The sequence below is a fragment of the Mustela nivalis genome (genome assembly GCF_964662115.1).
Source record: "Mustela nivalis genome assembly, chromosome: 16".
Classification (NCBI taxonomy): Eukaryota; Metazoa; Chordata; class Mammalia; order Carnivora; family Mustelidae; genus Mustela; species Mustela nivalis.
Genome location: NC_139035.1, coordinates 43,606,448 through 43,622,162, shown reverse-complemented (window position 1 = coordinate 43,622,162; position 15,715 = coordinate 43,606,448). Strand labels below are relative to the sequence as shown.

General features: G+C 57.9%; 1 protein-coding gene across 5 annotated transcripts in view; it reads right to left on the bottom strand.

Annotated features, from left to right (window-relative positions):
- Window positions 1–664: 664 nt before the first annotated feature.
- Window positions 665–15,715, bottom strand: part of SOX13 (SRY-box transcription factor 13) — a 44,745-nt gene continuing 29,694 nt past the window's right edge. For 3 of the 5 annotated variants that reach the window (XM_082702089.1, XM_082702090.1, XM_082702091.1), the window contains 13 exons: window positions 12,485–12,683; window positions 11,217–11,328; window positions 10,846–10,932; window positions 9,486–9,658; window positions 9,027–9,095; window positions 8,485–8,599; window positions 5,934–6,019; window positions 5,516–5,678; window positions 5,030–5,139; window positions 4,766–4,862; window positions 4,303–4,446; window positions 3,162–3,378; window positions 665–2,547 (listed from right to left, as the gene is read on the bottom strand). In XM_082702089.1, coding sequence (XP_082558215.1) covers window positions 2,271–2,547; window positions 3,162–3,378; window positions 4,303–4,446; window positions 4,766–4,862; window positions 5,030–5,139; window positions 5,516–5,678; window positions 5,934–6,019; window positions 8,485–8,599; window positions 9,027–9,095; window positions 9,486–9,658; window positions 10,846–10,932; window positions 11,217–11,328; window positions 12,485–12,683 — 1,849 coding nt within the window. In that variant the 3' untranslated portion in view covers window positions 665–2,270. The remainder of the gene's footprint in view (window positions 2,548–3,161; window positions 3,379–4,302; window positions 4,447–4,765; window positions 4,863–5,029; window positions 5,140–5,515; window positions 5,679–5,933; window positions 6,020–8,484; window positions 8,600–9,026; window positions 9,096–9,485; window positions 9,659–10,845; window positions 10,933–11,216; window positions 11,329–12,484; window positions 12,684–15,715) is intronic. The other 2 variants (XM_082702092.1, XM_082702088.1) reach the window with 1 other exon arrangement.

Genomic DNA, 15,715 nt, shown 5'->3' with positions numbered 1-15,715 from the left:
TGGTTGTTAAGCATTTTGGAAGTTTTGGTTTGTCATCAGCCCTTTTAAGTCTAAGGGGCTGTTACTTCTCAGTGCCTTACGTGTTTGAAATCCTCATTCAAAACAAAGGTCACAGCGCCCTGAAGCACATCACTGGCGCCCCTGCTTCATTACTCAGTATCCTGGAGGGCTCCTAAATGGGACTGGGGCATCCATGGGAGCCCTTTCCTGGGAGGAGGGTCCACCGCTTTCATTAGGTTTTCATGGGGCTCCTTCTCCAAAAGGAGGTAAGGACTACAGATAAGGCTTAACCACAGATGAAGCCCAGACGGGAGACCTGACACCAGCCCAGGCCACAAGGCCAGAAGTGGCCTCCTGACTGCTTACGGTGCTCTCCCTGCTGCCTTACCTTCTTAGGACCGGGGTAGACCAATGTGTGGGGAGGTCTAGCTTACCTCCTGGAGGCAGGGGCAGTGTCTTCTTCGGGGTGCAGGCTGCTCTCTGGGTGGCCTCTGTCCCTCCAAAGACTTGGCCTGGGCTTCCCCGGGCTCAGAGGTTGGTTCCCAGAACCCACACCCGAAGTTCTGGGGAGCTGCCACAAGGGGGCAGTGGTGCCTGGGCTAGCGCCAGTTAGGACTCGAGGCTCCAGGCTAGCCTCCCAGGTCCCCCACTCACAAGGACCAGATTCTGAAATGGTCTGTCTTTATTATGCCAACAGAAAACAAAAAAAATTCCCCAAGTGTAAACAGGAGAAAGGTGCTGGTTAAGTTACTCATCATTATCTTATTATTAACAAAATAAAGCACTATCTATGTTTACAGTCATAAAAAAAGAAACAGCCTGGAGAGAAGTTGGGCGGAAGGGAAGGGAGGGGGGGGAAGAGAAAGTGACTGGGGGAGGGGATTGGCACAGACACCACAACTGCCTCGGTGGAACCTTGGGGTTCCCTTCCCACCCTGACCCAAGGGCTGTTCTGGATCTTTGGAGTCAGGTGCCAGTGGGGTTCTTCTTAGGGACACAACTTGTCCCTGTGAGCAGGAGCTGAGGTAACTTCCCCAGTGAGTGAGGGAGGGGAAAGGAACCGGGAGGGGCAGTCTTCCCCTCACCAGACCGAGAATGGGGAGCCCCCTCCCACTGCCCACTCACCCGCGGCCATGAGGAGCAGCCCTGGTTCTCCAGGGCTTCCATCAACTGTCAGGAAGGGGGCGGGGGCATCAATCCTCCTGTCCTTAACTCGCAGCACTCAGGCTGGGACCAGGGACTGGGGCACTAAGACCCCCTTGGAGGCTGAGCACATTCCCATGTTGCTCGGAGCTAAAAATGGCTCTGTGGGAACCAGCCAGCAGAGGAGAGGCAGGGAGGGAATGAAGGGAAAGGCAGGGGGAGGTCAGGGCGGCTGGTGGGCCATGGGGCTGACCAGCGGTGTCCAAAAGGGCAGAGGCAGACCCCAAGAAAGGGAGAAAAGCACAGCCCTGCAGAGAAACGAGGACAGAAACACACACAGGACACACACAACCTGAGACACCCAGACTGACAAAGAGGTAGCAATTTGGGGACAGTGAAGCACGGAGAGGCCCCCAGAGAAGCAAGAGTGGCATCGAGAGACACACCCACAGGAACCTAGCAACGGTGCCTGGCACGGAGCAGGCGCTCAGTAAATCCCTTGTGCAATAAGTGAACAGATGGAAACATGCGTGTGCGCACACCTACACATACACGCGCCCGCATCAACACAGCAGCCAGAGGCACCACAGGCTTGGCAGAAGATCAAGACAGCGAAGGACAGCCAGACCTTTTTGCACGGAGTACAAAGTGATCCTGGGATAGAGGAGCGATCTGGGAAGGGGGGCGGGGTGTGGGATGGAAGAGGGTGTTGGTCCTACAGGGGCTGGTCCAGCCAGGACGAGAATGGAAACAAAGCATGTGGTCCCAGGGGGACAGGTCTGGAGCTGCCACACCCCTGGAGTGAGGAGACCCGCAGGAGGGGAGCGTCCTACAGTGTCCGCTGGCCATGAACCCCACCGGACATGAGCCCCGCCGGACAAGGCCCTCAGCCCCAGAGCACCCTACAGGTCCTGCCCAGCAAGGCCAGCAGCTCCTTGGGCACGGCCGCAGGGTTGGTGGGGAGGGCATTCCCCCCCAGGAGGCTATCTACAAGTGCACAGCTGCGCCCCTCTCCCCGACAGGCCCAAGTCCAAGTACCAACAGAGTCCAGGCCGGCTGGCTGCACCCCTGGGCTGAGGGCCAGGTCTTCCCGGGGGGAGGAGGCCCGGCCCATCCATCCCGCTAGATCAGTCTGTGAGCACCACCAGCTCCCCGTCGCTCTTCTCCTCGCCCTCCGAGTCCTCGTCCTCGCTGTACCGGTACAGCTCGCCCTCCGCCACCGAGTGCCTGTCTTCCGTGGCCTCACCCTCCTCCCTGAGGCTGCAGGTGTTGACGATGACAGGCATGTTGGGGTCCAGGCTCCGGGGCACGTAGTGCTCCACCAGGGGCTGAGCCAGGGGCATACCTGCCACCCGCGGGTACAGGACATCGGGGGAGCTCATCTGCAGCTGGCCGGCCTGGGGGCTACAGGGCAGAGAAGAGGCACGTTTCAAGGGACCCTCACTTTGTACCCCCTAACAGCCCCCACCACCTGAGCCACTTTGGGGCATGCCCTCCCTCCCCACCACCGTGCTTTCAGCTCTCTCTCTCACCCCCAGGGCTGGCCTCCCCACAGTCATGTTCACAGTCAGCCACAGACCAGCACACACCTGCGGTCTCAGGGCCTGAGTGTGCTCCCCAGATACTCCCAGGGAATCACGTACAAATCCAGCATTTGGAAGTTAAATGCTCCGGCGTGGGGTGAGGGTGGAGGGGGAGTTGTGTTTCCAGTTGCAAGACTCCATGAAGGTACTTGCTTCTGTCAAGTCAGGCACTCCCTGTACCGTATCACCTTTGTTTTTAGGAGCCCTGAATTTTTTCATGGAGCTTGTGATTCACATGCATTTTCCTCCAGGTACACATGGCCAGTCCCCCCCCAGCCAGGCACAAACCTATCTCCTACACCCCTGCAGCCCCATGGGGGGGTGGACGCAGGGAGACCCACATACAATGCCCACACACACACGGGCGTTCCAGGCCAAGAGACAGCACCCCGGAGCCCCACACCAGCCCTCGCAGCGCAGGGACGTGGGACTCACGGAGTCACGTAGCTCTGGCGGGCGTCCTGGCGCCGCGTCCTCATCAAGGCCTTGTACTCGCCCACCCGGAGCCGCTTGCCCTCCACGATACACGTGCGCTTGGGCCGCGGCTTGTACTTGTAGTCGGGGTACTTTTCCAGGTGCTGGCGGCTCAGCCTTGCCTGCTCCTCGTAGTACGGCTGCTTCTCCTGGTTGGTCATGGACTTCCAGCGGGAGCCTGGCCCAGCCCCCCCGGGGGGGGGCGTCAGTGCGGGGCTCCGCCCACCCTCCCCAAGCCCCTGCAGGGCCCCCCCGAGACGTGGGTCCCCAAGTGAGACCACAAGGGGATCTATGCGCCAGCATTTAGCAAGAACTCGGCCCAACACGGGTGCTCCTCGGAGTCGGAGGAGCGAATGAATGAATGAACGAAGCTGGCACATGTACTGGTGTCTATACACCCAACACCCATGTCTCCAACCACCCAGCAACTTCTGGGAGGCCTCTGGTCTGCATGATTTGCATAAAAACAGCCAACACCAGGCCACCAACAACAGACAGTCCCCCAGCCCCCTGCTTAAGGCAAAACGCCTTGTCAACTGTCTTGGTTGACAAGACGTGGGGGCCTCTGTCTTGAAGACAACGGCCAACTTCTAGCCCCACCTGCCCTCCATCCCTCCCTGACCTCCAGTCAGGACCTAGAATTTTTAAAAAAGCTTTCTCCTGGGGCAGTGGCTGGCTCAGTCAGGAGAGCATCTGACTCTCGGGAGTTTAATTAAAACTTTTGTAAAAATTATTGATTATATAAAATTAAAAGACCTTTCTAATGATAGCCCAGAAACACCAGTCCTTCCTGTTTCCTGCCAGAGCCAGAGATCCAAGGGTCTGGGCAAGCATAACAGATTAGGGAGAGACCAGGTGTTTAAAAATGTGTATCTACACATGTGCGTGCGCACACACGTACACACACACACATACACACACACCCTACTTCTTAGGTGCAGAGCCCTACGACGATACAAGACCCCAGGACCTAGCCTCTAAACATCCTGCCTGACCCCTGTGACTCCAGACTCCTCTGAAAGTCAGGGCAATGGGGACTGTCACCCAGCAAGGAGACCACTGTCTCCTGGAGCCCCCTGACACCCCACTCACTGCCCCTTACCAAGGATCTTGCTGATGCTAGAGTTGTGCATGTCTGGGAAGGCTTGGAGGATCTTCCTTCGCTCATCCTTGGCCCACACCATGAAGGCGTTCATGGGCCTCTTGATGTGGCTGCTGTTGCGAGACTCGGGAAAGTGGCGGGAGCCTAGGGGACAGGGCTGAAGTCAGCCAAGCAGGGCAGCTCCTCTAGGGTAAGGAGGCCTCCCAGGCCGGCAGTCATCTCCAATTTTATCACTAGGGGGCGATGGTGGGGCGCCCACAGCCACCATGGACACCAGCAGAAGACCTCATCAGAGGCCCAGCCAGAAACTGGGGACTGAGAAGGGACAGACACACAAGGGGACTCCAGAGACAGACTATGGGAGAAAAGGCATCAGGGACAGAGACAATCTGACCCTCCCTGGGCCCTGTGGGAATCAGAGGAGGGCCCTCCTCCACACCAGCCCGTTGCCTGAGGCCCTCACCATCCATGTCACAGCCCAACATGGCTTCTTCGAGGGGGTGCACGCAACTCTCCTCCAGCCGCTCCTTGGCCGGGGATGTGTCCAGGCTGATGAGGTCCTGGGGTTGACAGAGGAAATCGGCACATCACTCCACTGCCCTCTGCATCACCCCACTGCCCTCCTCACTCACCCCTCCTCTGGTGGCCTCAGACTTGGGTCTTCCGCCCCAGCCGAAGTCTACTGTCAGATCCCTAAGCCCTGGTGCAGGGGAGTGGGGGGCCATACCTTCCGGAAGGGAGCATTGGGAGAGCTCTCTAACGCCCCACTGTGGCCATGCAGCAGCTGCCGAGCGTCCTGAATGGCTTTGGTGACAGCGTCCCCTTCACCGAGGAAGCCTATGGGAGGACAAAGGGCAGCAGAGGGGGTCAACCCTGTCCACACCAAGCTACTCCTGCAAGTTATTCACCTGGCTCGGGGTCCCCTCTTGCCCCCTACACCGCACATCTCCAAGGGGGCACTGTTTACGTTGGCTGTTGCACAGTGTGCCAAAGACTAGAGAACCGCTTTCCCTGAAATTGTGCAATTCAGTGGCCTGGATCCCTGATGTGGGGATGCCTGGTCAGATCTGGTGGGGGGCCAGAAAGCAGGGGAGCTTCTGAGATGCTAAGTATGGAAACAAAGGCAGGTCTAACCCATTTTTCAGAAACTATAACCCAGAGAAGGGAAGGACATGCCCAGGGCCAAAGGATGCCCTCCTGGCAGAAAGCTTACCCAGTGGCAGGCTGGGCGGGCTGGCCTGCAGGTCCCGTGTGGGGGCCCCATGGCTCGGGGGGCGGGGTCCACAATTGTTCATCTTCAGGCTGGGGGAGCTGGAGGCACTGGGCAGCTCGGGGGCCTTGGGTTTGGCCGTGAGGTTCAGGGGCTGGGAGGGTTCCTGAGGGAGACCCCAGAGATCAGAGGCTGAGAAAGACACTAACGGAGATCCAGAGGGACAGAGGGGACACGTGGTCACAGCGAAACAGACAAGCATACTGGGGACAGACAAGCATACCGGGGACAGACAAGCAGATGGCAGGAACAGGTGAACAAGGACAGAGGAGGGCCCCCACCACCCCCTAAGGAGGCAACCCCAGCCATCCCAGGCAAGGGAGGCTGCCCCAGGCCAGGGGCAGGGTGGAGGGGACAGTACCTGCAGGGGGTGGTGGGCAGCCATGGCCCCAGGCCTCTTCACCACCGGGGCAGGGGGCGTGTGCAGCAACGGCAGGGGGTAATCCACTATGGAAAAGGCGGCAAGGAGAAAAGTCCTGGATGAGCACAGAACAGCAGACGGCCTGCTTGACGAGGTCCCAGCGGTACCAAGGGGACAGAGGCTCACAGCCGGCCCAGTTTGCTTCCAGACAAGTCTCTCCCCAGCCCCCAGAGTGCCGAAGGCCTCCCATGCACTCATCCCTGGTTGCCCTGCCCTTCCCAACCCACAGAACCTCAGGTTCCAACCCAGTGGTGACAGAGGACGGGTATAAACCAGTGCTTGCTCTACGAGTACTTGTGTTCCGTACCCACTATGTTTGGGGTACAAAAGCCGCTCCCCATGTTAGCCCGTCTCCCGCAGTGGCTCATGGTAATCCCTGGCATGGGGCGTACAACAGGCGCTCGGCCCAGCACCCCAGTGTGCAGAGAAACAGAGATGGGAAGACAAAAGACGGGTTGCCCACATAGCTCAGAAATGGGAACACAGACCCGGGAATCTGGGTCCTCAAGACGCCACAGCCCATCCTTTCCCCTTTACGCAGCCCCCAAACTCTTCATCCTACTGGGCCCACCTCACTCGCCCTCAACCCAGCCCCGTGTCAAGGAGCGGACCATTCTGGTGGAGAGCGGAGCTGTGTACACAAATCACTAAGCCCAAGGCCGGTGAGGATACGCCCGCGTGGGTAGCATGCCAGAGAACTGGGTTCCAGCGGGGTGGCCGGAGCAGGCTCCTTGGGGCTAGTGGCTGCAGGTGGCCAGGCAGAGGGGAGCAGCGGGCTGAAAGCCAAGTTGGGGGAAAGGAGACTGGCCCAGGATGGGCCACCGTGGGGGTTTGCGGACCTGGACCGTGTAGGGCTCGTGAGCTTGGGAAAGGCACTCCACACTGGGTTTGGAGAAGGGCCCTCTGCTTACTAGGATTCTGGAACCAACAAAGCAGGTGGCAGTCTGGCCAACTGAGGACTTCCACAGCTTACTTCCTGCCTCCCTTGTCCAGAAAGCACGGGGACAGGTGCACCCCAATGCCCCCAGGCCGTGCCCTCCTCACTCTGGCAGCTCTAGTCCCCTGGAGTTACAAACAGGGTTCCATGCTGCTGGCCTGCTCCCCCTTCCTAGTCTCCCTACCTTCCCGGCTGGAAGCTTCCTGAAAGACAGGGCCTAACTTTTTCAGTCCTCTGTGTCCCCACCCTCCAGGCATGCCTGGTGTAGAATGAAGCAACAGCAGAGTCAGCGACCAGCGAACTGTGCCCCTAGTCCACAGGCCTTGGTGGCAGGACCACAGGAACTCACTGGCCTGGTCTCGCACACAGAACAGGGAGGGTGGACCCGAAGGACTCGACTCCTGGGGCAACTATGGGCAATATCCCTGCCCTGTCACCTTTCGCAAGGAATCCATAATCATGGCCTACGAATACCCTGTGTCTCCGTCCGACCACCTCCGCCCGAGCAGGCTGTCCAGCTGCCCCTAGAACTTCCTGAGCAGCCCCCCCACAATGGTTCACGCTCCAGATGGTACCCCCCATCCCTCTCTGCTCCCCGTCACCCACAGTTGGTGTGACAACACACCCTCTATTCAATCGTTCAAGCATATCTGGTTCTACAAAAAATTCCCTCGCCAGCCTGTTCCATGACCACCCCATCACGCGCTCCCCTCAACTCCAACCCTGGCCAGCTTTGGGCCTCAGGGTCCAAGGTCTCCACCTCAGACTGCCCTCGACCCTCAGCTCCCAGCTTCAAACCCACAGTCCACCTCTCAGGCCCCAGTTCATTTCTGACCTCCTCAGAAAGCCTTCTCAGACTGCCTGGTTACGAGCATCTTTCCTCCCTCCCCAGACTGCATATTCCGGGAGCTCCAAGTCCGCCCTGATCACCCCATGGCCACCGGACAACACAGCGTCTGACAGGTGGCTGGCGCTCAGTTTGTGTTCACCGGATTTCAGTGGTGGGGCAGAAGGGGCACGGTTGGGGAGACACAAGAGTGAGTTAGGGGGCCACCAGGATGGCTCAGTGGGTTAAAGCCTCTGCCTTCGGCTCAGGTCATGATCTCAGGGTCCTGGGATCGAGCCCCGCATCGGGCTCTCTGCTCATCAGGGAACCTGCTTCCTGCTCCCGACCCTGCCTGCCTCTCTGCCTACTTGTAATCTCTGTCAAATAAATCAAATCTTTAAAAAGAGTCTGAGTTTGGGAAATGCAGACACCTCAGTGAATGTCCGAGATGTTACTATTCTGGTCCAGTAAAGGTACCAGAGTTGGGGAAACTGCACCCAGACCGGCCACACCTCCTTCTGTCTGCAAAGTACTTCTCAGTGTTGAAGTGCTACTGTGTTTCATTCTCGCAGTGAAGTTCAGAAAGAAGGGATTCTTCCTCCACTAGACAGATCCAAAAGTGAATCCTGGGAAGGCCACATGGCAAAGGAATGCATGACGGCGGTCCCGGGCTCCTTCCCGAACCTCAGGACAGCCTCTGCTAGCGACCGCACCCCACCCCCACTCACCTGGTTTGCAGGGGATGGGCTGAATAGGCAAGGCCAGCTGGGACTCGGGAGTGACAGGCAGGGGCTGGTGGCTCGGGGGGAAGGCCGGGATCATGACGTAAGGCATGTTGACCTGCTGAGGGCAAAGAAACCCTGTGTGAGTCCCTGCGGGCCCACACAGCTCAGCCCAGGACACGGCGCGGGGGCTAGGGGGGCACATGGTGCCGGCAGGGGGACCCCTGATGTGGGAGGCACAGAGACCCCAGACACTGGAGGCCCGGGATCCGGTACAGGGCCAGTCTTCCAAAGGCTCCAGCGGACCCCATATCCTCTCCTGCTACCCGCCCTCAGCTCAGCCCCAGCTGGGGACGAAGATCGTCCGGCCACTCCCTTAGAATAGAGGAAGGTGACGAGGGTCCGGGGCCAGAGCAGCAATGAGCCCCCTCCTCAGGGTCATGTCTGAGTGATTCCGCTTCATCTGTGCCCCGTCCCTCCCTGTTCCTGGCATGTCCCGGCTGGCATCACCGCCCCCCTCCCCGCCCTCTGGCCACCCCCTTCTTTACCTGGATCTGTTGCTGGAGGAGGTTGATCTTATGTTGCTGCTGAATCAGCTGCTGCTGCTGCTTGGCGATCTGACAGCAGGAAAGAGCAGGGGGCCATCAGCACCAGCCCGGCGCCCGGCACCCCCGCACGTACCGTGCCCTGGACAGGGCAGGCAGCAGGCAGCCCCCTTCACAGGCCTTCCCCCTCTCCACGAGCTCACTCCTCCCTCAGAGGCCACGGCGGGAGGTGGGGCAGGAAGCAGCCAGCTGCCCTCACACAGAGCCCTGCCGGCCCCCTCTGCTCCCTGGGCCCCCACAGGGCTGGTCCAGAGGGCAGCTCTGGGACTCCTAGGGGACTCCTGCCCCCAGCCTCGGGCTGCACTAGCCAGGGTTGCCCCCAGTGTGCTTCCCTCCAGGCCCTGGTAGCCTCCCCCTCCCCCAGCCAGCCAGCCAGCCAGCCAGACACCACCCAGGACCTACCTGCTCCTGCTGCTGCCGGGCCAGCTCCATCTGCTGCTGCTGCTTCTCGAACAGCATGGCGGCCATGTTCTTCTGCTCGGAGTGCGCCGTCAGGAGCTGGTCCCGCAGCGTGGACAGCTGGTGGATCATGACCAGGAGCTGGAGCTCCTTCTCAGCCAGGCTCTCCTGGGTCCCTGCTCCACGAGGAAACAACCACTGGTGAGAAATGTTGTTTTTCTGGCCATCTGCCCACCCAAGCGCCCTCCCACACACCTGAGGTTCACTGGGCAATTGCTTCCCGGGTCCCTGTTAGGGGCTAAGTGACAGAGGACGGAGACACGATCCTTGCTCCGGAGGGGGCTTGCTTGCAGTCAGACAACCACCTGCCCCAGAAGGTTCCCACCCACAGCCACTGCTTCCAGCCCCTGGAAATGCCGGCCGTGGAACTTCTCAGTCTCGCATCACTTCTTGGCGGTTCCCGAGTGCCCCAAGCCGCAGGATCAGTGTGGGTAACTATCCCACAGGAGGGGCCAGCGGGACTTGCCACTCAGGCCTTGGAATAAGACGCAGGAGGCACGCGGAAACCCGGGGTTCAAATTCCCACTTGAACTGATCCTGTCTGGGGGCTCTTGGACAAGTAACCGACTTCTCTGTGCTTTGGATTTTTTAATCTACAGATGAGCACAAGAACGGTCCCTTCACAAGGGTGCCGTGGGGCTAGGATAATGAAGGTAAGGCTTAGTCCAGAATCTGGCACATGGTTCTTGCCCAGTAAGGGCCACTGCTTCCTGCCCTCCAGCTGAGTTCATGACGGATGCCACCGGGCCAAGCTGCGGACCACTCGCCTCAGAATCACTCAGGGAACCTTCGACAAATACACATGCCCAGGTCCCCAGCCCCTATAGTTCTCATTCAGCAGGTGGAGTGGAGTCTGGGCATCCGTACGCTCTTCAAACTCCCCTGGGGTTGTGACCGACCACACTGGGGAAAGTAGCCATGCTCAGGAACCAAGCAGCAGCCCTTGAATTTACTTAGTGAGGTCCTGGTGGCCCAGAATTAATTTTTAGCAGTGAAAGGGCATGTCCAGCTCATCTGATCCGGGAAGTGGCAGTGACCTGCCGGGGGTCACAAGGGTTCCTATAAGAGTCCAAATCCATACTCAAGGACCACGATTCCCACCAGGCCTCGCCTGCCAGAGAGGCCAGATGGAATACTCAGTTCCCAGAGGAGGGATGGTGCCGACCCCCAAGGCCAGGCAGGAGGGGACCCCGAGACCACCCCCCCCGCCCAGAATAGCCCTATAGGCCCAGATTGCATGGCCAGGCTGGGAGAAGGGAAAGGGTTTAGATACCCTCCCCTGTCTACCCACATGGGCCTTCACCTTTGACATCTTTGGTTTCCACAGAGCTCCTTCCCAGAAACCTCTCCTTCCAGTCACTGGACAGTAGCTTCTCAATAGCGGGCACGACTAGAAGATACAAAAGGGATGAAGAACAGCATTCCCAGCACCACGCCCATGCCCGCCTCCAACCAGGGCAGCTGTCTTACCCTGCTTTATTCCCCACCCTCCCAAGATTTTATTTGAGAGAGAGAGAGAGCACGAGCAGGGGGGGCAGCAGAGGAAGAAGCAGACTCCTTACTGAGCAGGAAGCCTGATGAGGGCTCAATTCCAAGACCCCGCCGAGATCATGACCCGAGCCAAAGTCAGATGCTTCACAGACCAAGCCACCTAGGTGCCCCTAGACATCCTACCTTCTTTTAAATGTTGGTTGAAGTCCAGCTTCTCCTGGCTTCCAGAGGGAGCCTCAGAAGCTCCCGGTCTCTTGGGTTCCGGGGACCCATTGCTCTCAGGGGAGCTGCAGTCCTACAACACACACTGAATGTCACTGTCACCCTCAAGAGAAGGGGCAGACTGCAGGGGGAACCGAGCAGCCCTGGGACGTGCACTCCCTCTCCTCCACCACCACCCCCACCCCCCCCACCCCCGCCGCCAGGCCCTCTCTCCCCACCTTCCCAACCCTCCCTCTGGCTTTGCCCCATATAGTGAAGGCAGAAAAGGTTTGCAGACCAGAGATCAGGATTTTCAGGCCTGGCTCAGTGACTCACGAGGCGCTTGATCCCACATGAGACTCTGAACTTCTCTGAACCTGACTTACTTCCCTCTTCTGAAAACAGAACTATAAATACCTCCCCTGTCAGGGCTGTTGCGGGATCAAGGACGCAAATGCACGTGAACGAGGCTCACTGCTGCAGTCCGAGTGGCCAGCGAGCTCGTCCTCCTGACTCCCTTGCACACAGCCACACCTGCGCCTGGTGGGGGACCCCACCTCACCCTCCTTAGGGCATCACCACCCCCAACTCTGCTCGGCGGAGTCCCCTCGGTTCTTTAAGGCCCACCTCGAGGCCCTACTCCTCCAGGAAGTCTTCCTCAGCACTATCCCGGACCCCCAACTCCTCCCACAGACCCCTCCAGGCTGGATCCCTCCTCAGGGCCCTAAAATTCTCATTTTCATTCATTTGGTTTTAATTACACATTCCCCCTTTTTATAGCTCTTGCACAGAATCAGGAATTTTAAGGATTCCAAGAACCCTCCCTGCTCATGTAGTTCAGAATGCCTTCATCTTAAGGATGGGGGACTGGATGGTCTTTAATGGCAGCTGATCTCAGGCTCAGGTAATGAGGCTGATTTTCTATCATATGGTAGGTAAACCTCGAGCAGATGTATCCTGTCTCTCCAATGAGTCCTCAGAGGTGAGGACTGGTCACACGTGGGTGAGCAGTTAGTACCAGGGGAGCGAGGGCGAGAGAGCATACCGCTGGGACAGATGGCCTGACTTAGCAGCCATTCCCCACCCACCGAAGTCTTGCCCCAGCGACAGATGTTCTGCCTCCCGTCTGCCCAGCTAGGGGAGTGGGCGCCCACCCTGCTTCAAGGAGAGGCTGGGGATGGCACATGGGTTTGGGCTCAAAGGCAAGGCAGGGACACTGACCCAGGAGCCCCAGGGAAAGTGCCAGGCACCTGGGCTGGAGCTTGGGAGTCAACAGCATCCTGGGGAGCTCGGGCCGGGTCTCCCGGCTGAGGTTCAGCTGCGGCAGCCGAGCCCTGGAGGGCCTCATGGCAGGGCTCCTTCTTCCCTTCCGACTTGACGGTACAGTTCACCATGGTGCCAACGCCATCCGGGGCCAGCTGGGCAGAGCCCGGGCTCCTCATGGACATCCTGAGGGAGGAGGAGCAGAGGGAAACCGATGGTGGACTCAGCCACTCCAGCCTCGCCCAGCGCAAGCTTCCGTTTGGAACCCACAGTGGAAAAAAATCAGTAAAGAGTCTTCAGTCCTGCGCTTTTCTTAAATAGGAAGGTCTGCAGTCAATCGGGCCCAGCCCTCAGCAGGCCCTGCCTGTTGCCTTGTTGGAGCGGGTTGGCGGGATGGTCCACCAAAGGAGGGGAGAGATGATCAACTGGCAGTTTCTGAGCCCACCAAAGTGAAAACTGTGTGTGTGTGTTAATTAGCTGACAAAATTTTTTTTAAGTCACAAGACATCTCATAATCTGGATTTGAATGGCTTTTGAAGTTGGTCTAGGGCGACGATGGGCTGGAATTAAGTAGCAGGTGCCCTCCATGGACAGGCCAGTTTTCCTCAGTCCCTACCACTCCCTACTATAGCCCCCCACAAAAGAGGAACCAAGTGTTAACTACCCCATACACACATTTATCCTTTTTTTCAAGATAAAAGTGAGCTATTTTTATATCCATATATCTACCAAAAGTGGGGAAATAAACAAACTTAGAGATGTAAGGCTTGAAGAAAAATACTTTCCTTTCTCTAGCCAGAGTCTCTCCTTTAGAGTCTCTCTCATGGGCCCCTGTAGGCATCTGCAATGCGTCCCATAAGCAGCCTCTGCACCCACTGCTCCCATCACTGCCTCCCCTGTGCTAACCCCCTACCCCCCACACACACCAGGAACAGCTCAGCAATGGAAGGATCCCGGGGAGCGATGCCGGTGGTCATGCCAGGCTCAGAGCCAAAGCAGCAGAGGCCACCCAGTGCACTTGCTCCAAGGTCACAGTGACAAGATCAGTGGGGACACCCAGCAGCAGCAAGTTCCAGGTACCCATAGGTCCTACACTCTCTATGGGACCTTGGGAAAGTTACTGAACCTCACCACACCCATTTCCTCATCTGTAAAATGGGTGGTTCTGAGGACTAGGCAATGCTAAAATGCATCCGTTCGGGGCGTTGCATGGCCCTTGTTAAGCACCCCGTGTTGAGGCACCGCAGAAATGCAGTCCCTACAAGGGACCCACAGTCTGCGCGGGCCCGGGGGCTGCGTGGGAGTTAGTCATGGGTCACCCGCAAATCAGAAACTGGGGGCAGAGCAGGAAACTACTGTAACCAACCCTACAGTGATTCGATACCCACTAGTTTGAGAAGCACTGTTAAATAGAAATTTTAAGAATTTCTGCACGGGCATTACATTTTTAGGAGGTGAGTGTTAAGGCACAGATCGATATAGCAAAACATTCCTTCAAACTGAATTGCAGGTGTAGAACCCTATAGGGCGTCAACTCTGTAAAACAAAATGTTTCCTGGAACAGAGACGTGAGGCTACATGCTGGATGCAGACGTCCCATGTGGGGTTTTATAGTTTTATATTAAACAATTACAGTTGAGTAAGGTGTATTTGATTCGATGCCGTCTCAGAGCAAACTTCTCAAGCCACTTTCAAAGGGCGGGGTGCCCTGGGGACCAACATGGAACCCAGGACCAGGGGAAGCAGAGCTGGGCAGACCCAACCCTAAGAACCCCGGCTTGGGAGAAAAGGTTCCGGGATCCGGCTCCACGGTCCGGCCCCGGGGTCCCCTGTCACCACGCAGGGGCCTGGCCAGTGTCCAGGAAACGGGCGGCTCGGCCCAGGGCCCGGGCAGAGGTGAGGGGGGTGGGGGGCGGGGCGGGCGGGGAGGGGGGTATTATCCCGAAGCTGAGGGCAGCAATTACATAACAAACAAACCCCGGGCTCAAGCTGTGAATTAATCAAACCGCTGAAAATAAAACCTTCCTCTCAGGAACTTCAGACAAAAGAAATGAAAACAACCAGGCCGGCTGGAAAATAAAAGGCAGCGGGGCTGAAAGGGGGACAAAAGGAAACCAGACAATAGGGTGTTGGACAAAGGCAATAAAGCCAAAGGAAGTGTGACAGGCGAACAATGCGGGCCTGTGGGCTTGTGATCCCTGGCAGCTCCGCGGCCTCGTCCCACACCCACCGCTCTGCCGGGCGTGGGCAGGCCACCAGGTCACCTCCTCGTGCCCCACTCGGGTCCTAAGGGGGTTTCGCCTCCATCCTGTCCCACCAGCTCCTACCTCCAAGCCTTTCTCCCACTGCAGCCCAGAGACCCCGGGGGGCACAGCTGGGCACGTGGGCACACGGGGACAGGAGTGGTCTGCAGGCCTTGAGGCCTCGGTGGTTCTGGCACTGCGCGCCCCCCACAGCAAAAGGCTGGGCCGCCATCCATGCCCCCAGGGCCCAAGGTGAAGGCAGAGGTGATTAACAGCCCTAATTAACTCTAGGACTGCACTGCCCACCACCTGCGGCCACAGCGCTCACAACCCGGCCAGTACCCGTGCAAATGGGGGTGTAACCTACAGCCGGTTTCCGAGGCTTAGGATGAAAACCAGAACGTAACCTAGCTCATGAATAAATGGCTATTGATTCTATGTTGAAATTATTATGTTTTGGATACATGGAATTAAATGAAATTGTTTTCACTTGTTTCTTTTTACACTTAATGTGGTTACTGGAGAATTTAAAATTACACACGAGGCTCAATTGTTATTTCTACTGGAAAGTGCTGCATTAGGACATCTCCCTTGGAGCGCCGATGGCCTTTTTAACCCACACTTAGCCCCCAAGAGTACCCCAGCTGGATACTGGGCTTTATCTTTATGTTGGAGAGCTTGGTTCATCCCGGTCTCTGGCACAGCCTCTGCTGCCAACAAAGAAAAGGACTCCCAGTGACCAGCCAAGCTGGCCTGGAGACGTCCATCTGTTCACCAGGACGTGGTGCCCACCAAGTAACCCTGCCAGGTCCTACTGCCCAGACAAGGTCCCTTCCACTTCTACAGGTGTCTGCCTCAACTTTGGGCCCTGGGCACTGGCTCTCCGCTGGTCTCTCGGGACCCATTTGTTGATGGAGAATCAACAGCCCAGACCTGATTGGCTCCTCCCAGAGTCTCGTGTTCTGTGGGGAGAGG